Here is a 6,000-nt window from a genome sequence, read left to right as displayed (position 1 = left end):
AATGCGCGAAAGCGAATAGGGAAAGAAAAATCGTATTTTGTCTTTTTACTGTTTTTTATTAAGATTTTTCGTCTCCTATTCTAACACTTTGCCACCCTATCCAACTGTCAAAACTGTACTGAGTTATCGATGACTTGTCAGCATGACCACATCGATGTTAATATAGAGCGTTCATCCCTTTCGCACTTAGGTTCGTCAGAACGGGACGAAAGCTTTAATATCAGACATACTCGATCATGCTAACGATATTGGTCTTCATGGAAATTAAAAATATAAGGCACCTTTTACTTTATTATGCCTATTATTTGTACTGCGCGTTGAACGAACTGTTTGAATATCACTTTTGACCGGCCGGTTTTGTGCTTGAAAACGTTTGTCTGTTTCATTCTAGCAGTACGGTTGGGTAGGGAGGCTTCACAAACCAGAAACGTCTTATTGTACAAAAAAATCCAACTTGAATACACCGAGCGTCACTTTATACCATTACAATATATCTTTATAAATATTACAGATGTATTTATACGCTAGTGGCAGTTATGACTCTGGTTTAACGGTATGCGACGGCTGAACATTGCGTTTAGATGATAAGGGATACAGAAAAACATGGTCAATGTAACAGTGAAATATAAAAAAAGTACTAGAACAAAACTTTCTTTTTTGTCGTACATTAGTCATATAGGGTTGCCAGCAAGAAAACGTTATTTGAAGTTTTATTAATAGTACATTACTATAGAGGACGGGAAACGAAGGGTTGCAGGCCAAGTAGATATAGACGGCCGAGCGTAGCGAGGTCGAATAGGGAGACGCGGCCGGCAACCCTGTTTCCCGCCGAGATTTGTATAGTGCTTTTCTCAAACAAAATTTAAAAAAAATAGGATGATGATGATGATGATGATTGTTTCATGTCGTAATGTGATAGGTTATTCAGTGCGTGGGGTATTGAAGGGGAACAAAAATGTAATTATTTTGGTGCTACCACGCACGCCATTACGCTTTTTTCTTTTTTTTCTTTCTTTTTTCTTTTTTGAGTTTTTTGTTGTTACCGAAAGGGGAACGAAAATTTGATTATTTTTACGCTACGACGCACGGTTTAGGAGATACAGCCCTATAAAGATTTCTGCAAGACTAAAAAAAATAAAACTTTTTGTGGCTGTATCTCCTAAACCGTGCGTCGTAGCGCAAAAATAAAGAAATTTTTGTTCCCTTTGAATCCCTGAAATAATATTTAACAAACACAAAAAAGAAAAAAACACAAAAAAAAAACAAAAAAATTTAAAAATGCATACTGGCAGAATTTTGCTTATAGGTTTTTTATAGTTAAATGCCAAGAGGTGCCATTATTTGAAATTAAAAAACAAAAGAAGGTTGCCTTACAGGCCTAGGTGTGTAAGGCTGTATGAAATTCCTTTACATATCATCATCACTCATCGCACCTGATATGTAGTATTTCCGGACCTAATTTGAAGTAAGTCATGTCAACATTTCATTACAAGTTTGAGAAAAATAGATTTTTACTGAACAGGTATCTTCATTAATTTTTCGAAATATATTTTCTGTATCCCAAATTATCTTTACAATACTAAAACTCCATAGATAGATATCCTTTAGCTCTACAGAAATCGGACGTCAAGTTCTTACAAAAATCATTAATCGAAGCGACAAGCTTACCTTATGTACCTAATCCAAACACCAGTACTTTGCGAAAATCAAATAGGTTTCGAAATATAATGCCTAGGGGATGTTTTTTTAAAGTGTCCGTTATACTTTGTGTCGTTCAGCAGGTACTTTTATATTCATTGGGCACCCGTATCACTAGAAACGAGTCCTGAATTCCACAAAGTTATAAAGGATACTTTAGATAAGTGACTTTGTAATTTTGTATAGTTGTCATGTGTATTAAAGGAACTCAACATATTATACTACAAGATAAGTCTGTCGCGTCGTTTCGCTCTTTCTGATTACGAAACCCATTTGAAGCTCATGCAAGTCCTTACAAAGTAAGTTTACAATTACGTAAATGAAGTACCATGCAGTTAAGATAAAATATTGGATATACGTACTAATAATTATTAAAACCCCATGGAAACAATAAATGAATAATAAAACCTTCTAATCGCCTCTCCTTATTCAGCTCTCTGTCAACTAAAATTAATCATAAATCGACAAGACAAAATAATATTGAAAGTACAGAAGCGACTGAAACAAAGTGTAAAGTGTCTCTTCTATTTACTAATATTATATTATTATTCTCAAAAGAAAGATTACCTCTCTCAATGTCAAAATAAAATAGCTATTAATTAAGCTAATAAAGATGTTCCAATAATAGAAAAAACTAAGAGGAGCAATCAAGCTCCATATTGTTTAAAACTAAAAAGTAAATCACTTGATCAAGCGCAAAAAACTTAAAGGAAACTTCCATGTTTCGACTAGTTACCTTGTGAATGAAAAGCAATTGTACAGCTGAAATTAGGAACATACAACTGACATCTGAGCATCTTGAAATCCTTCCAAGTAATCCAAAAATTCTATACTAACATACTTATCACAGGTTAAGGGGACAAGAGAAAGAATAAGTGTTCTCTTAATACGGTACGATATAAAAACTAAGACAACTTACGATGTACGAAAGCCGTTCGGCCGAAATCGTTTCAAATTATAGTTAATCCTAAGCCCATGCGGAGCCTTGAGAGGCTGAGATCGATAACTTATGTATTACGTTGACTGGCGGGTAAGCGTGAAGCCGACTAAAGTACGAAAGGAGCACAGAAGGCGATATCCCCACACGCAGCCCGGTAGGACGCCGCCGCTCAATAATAATTAGTGTGTCAAAAATACTTCGGTTCGCCGCGGCGTCCGAGCGTGCTGCGCCGGGCGGCTCGAGCCGAGCAACTGTAGGTATGCCCTGCAGGCGTCCGAGCGTGTTGCGCCGGGCGGCTCGAGCCGAGCAACTGTAGGTATGCCCTGCAGGCGTCCGAGCGTGTTGCGCCGGGCGGCTCGAGCCGAGCAACTGTAGGTATGCGCCTGTTAGTTCGCCGGCCCCTACGGCTCGCCGCTCACTGTCTCATCACTGAGTCCTCGCACAGTCTCCGATATGACACGTCGGCGCGCGGCCCAGGGGGGGCGAGGACCGCGCGCCTAATCCCACCCGTTCTCTTTCACCATGTGAGCCAGTTCTATTATGAACTTGCCCTCTTTATACTTCTGGCTGGATTCGAAGGCGTGCTCCTGAAATAAAAAGACAGGTTTAACAATAAACGCCGACAAGTCTTTGTTATAACAGGTTCCTATACCTATACTTCTGCCAGATTGAATTTTCAGTGCAATACAATGTTCGAGTAGTGCGAAGGGGTTTATGGAGCTGGATGACACTGGTATGACTGATTGTGGTTACGCATTGCTATTTGCAACATAGGTTGTTACTGGTAATGGGTACTAGTTTGCAAATAAATTTTGTATTTTGGAGGACAATGAGATAACAGGTTAGGCGTTAAGTCTTGACGGTAAATAATAGGGAAAACTGGTATAAGATGTTAAGCGAGCTGACACCTAAAAACACCTACCGATATTGGGAGACGGCTATGCAATTTATTTTAAGGGCACTCAGCACGGCTAGCACATGATTACACGCGGGATAACTCGCGCCGCGAGAAACAACAGTCGCGTGTCACAAATTTCTATCTTGACTTGTCAGTTTCTCGATTTTGGTAGCATAAGTTGGCAGATCGAGAAAAGAATTCCACGACAGAGAGAGCAGTGTGGCCATTTATACTTGAAACAAACTTTTCTTTCGTAGCAACACTGAATCGGTACTAACATAATCGGAAAAATAATGAATAGTCAGCTTTAGAAACGGAACGTCCCTAGTCACAATAACTTTGTCTCCTTCTCGCAGTATTAAGATTAAAGAAATAGCAAATATTATTTTTAAGTCGGAAATGTCAATGTCTCAATCATAATTTGATTCGCTTTGTCGTTACAAGTTGGAATACATTATTATATCTAAAGATAATTACCTATAATCCTTACGAATGATTGGCGTTTTGTTAAGATAATTGAGATTACCCGAAAGTTTTGGCTAATAAGCTACCATCTTTACGAAGAAGACTGAAGATCTCATGATAATACCCAACATATCTTCCTTATTGTGGCTGGCTAGCTGCTGCACCGCTGGCTTCGAAGATAGATTGATGACTTGCACAAGTCTGTCATCAAACACGGCGCCTATACCTAAGCATGCTGCTGCTGGGCGTAGCCATCCTGCCACGGAGGACATAGAAGGGCTCAAGTTGGGAACCTACTCCATACAACGACACTCTAGTGTTAAAAACACTGAGTTATTTTTGCCTGTTTTGTATTTTAGCGATCTATGGATGCAGCGTTAGTTTTTTAAGTTTTCTCATATTGCAAATACACAATGTCAGAATGTCTGTTAAGTATCTAAAAAAAATTAAGCACGATCTCAAATAATGTAACTTTTAAATAAATGCTCCATAAACACGAAGTTATTTTATTTACTCTGACCTCTTTTATATATTTGGATTTAAGTACGACTACCACGACTCCCACCGAACGGGCGGAGTCGGATCGCATTTCACATTTTTGTGGCCGCAAGCCGATTGGATTCTATCGCTTCTACGATATATAATGTATAGGCACATTGAAAATGCGCTCCGGTGCGGCCTGACTCCAGCCAGTCGGTGGGAATCGTACATTAGGGTGGTAACTACAGAATACTCGTATTACGGCCGTGGTCTTTTGTAAGGTGGAGGTTGAGTTCATTATTTTGCATTATTTTATTATACGCAGGGCTTACCCTTATAATAGGTACCTAAGTACAGTAGGTGTAGGTTACCTTACCCATTCTGAAAGTTTTAAAATACATTGCGTTTTTGTACTACTACTTCACTGGCTCAGTGACACAAACAGGATCTTGGCCTCTGGCACAAGAGAGCGCCACTCTGCCCTATCCTGCGCCACTTCAAGCCAGTTGGGTATTCCGAGGGCGAACAGGTGTTTTAGGACTTCGTCGCTCCAGCGGTATCTGGGACGCCCAGACGGACGTTTTCCACCCGGGTGCCCCACATACGCTCTTCTCACAGCACGATCCTCTCCCATCCTCTCTAGGTGGTGCGTTTTTGTACACATATTATAAATCATTGGTACCCGGATATGCCTTTAATTAAACCCCGAGACCGCGGTTTATATCCAACAGTCAATTGAAACACGTGACGAGTTTTTGTACTTAGGTGCTGGTTTATTTAACTATTTGCGTATATATTTTTTAGATGGGAGGTTGCATGCATTGACTGTAAAAATACGCGTGTAAGTAAAAGGGGTTAGCACTGATTGACTAGCACTTAATTATTTCGTGGATTAGCGAAGTAATATTTTTGTATCAATTAATACGGATTTCCACAAAGTAATTTCTATTAATCACCCTCCAGTCAATTCGCCATCAAACTGTTTGCTTTGTTGATGTGGTGGCACAATCTTAGGCTTTTAATTTTTCTGTCGGGTTTTCATTTAACTTGAGAGAACAAACAAGTAAATGTGAAAAAATACAATCATTTTGTTATTAGCGGCATGATATAGATATAGGTATGTTATAAAGCGATACCACGTACACCTTACCTACCTAGCTAACGCACAAATCATAAAACTCAGGATTCATATTAAACTTACACAGAAAAGTGCTTTAGTATGAAATAAATACAAAATATAGAAAATTAACTTTCTTTTAGGACCAAATTCAACAAAACTTCGACAAAATATGCTTCTCGCGACCCTCTAGCCTCGAAGACAGTTTCTCTCCTTTTGACGTTGAAACGCCGGATATTTTCTCTCCCATAGTGTACTTGTGCTACGAGTTTCGAGAGTATCCCGCGTGGAACTGTCAAACGACAAAATTATGTCGCTTTGACATTTGTCCTTGAGACAGCGCGTTGTCGCGCGCGTCTTATGCTACCGAGAGTACCGAGTCGCGAGAAAGCTCTATGTCGC

The 6,000-nt window shown here is 39.3% G+C and overlaps 1 protein-coding gene across 6 annotated transcripts in view; it reads right to left on the bottom strand.

Moving 5' to 3' along the window:
- Window positions 1-869: 869 nt before the first annotated feature.
- The window catches only part of LOC133524045 (protein yippee-like), a 192,092-nt gene continuing 186,961 nt past the window's right edge, over window positions 870-6,000 (bottom strand). For all 6 annotated transcript variants that reach the window (XM_061859823.1, XM_061859825.1, XM_061859826.1 and 3 more), the window contains one exon: window positions 870-3,225. In XM_061859823.1, the coding sequence (XP_061715807.1) occupies window positions 3,136-3,225 (90 nt within the window). In that variant the 3' untranslated portion in view covers window positions 870-3,135. The remainder of the gene's footprint in view (window positions 3,226-6,000) is intronic.

The sequence above is a fragment of the Cydia pomonella genome, chromosome 13, assembly GCF_033807575.1.
Source record: "Cydia pomonella isolate Wapato2018A chromosome 13, ilCydPomo1, whole genome shotgun sequence".
Taxonomy (NCBI): domain Eukaryota; kingdom Metazoa; phylum Arthropoda; class Insecta; order Lepidoptera; family Tortricidae; genus Cydia; species Cydia pomonella.
The sequence above is the reverse complement of the archived record's forward strand: the minus strand, read 5'-3'. Positions and strand labels throughout refer to the sequence as shown.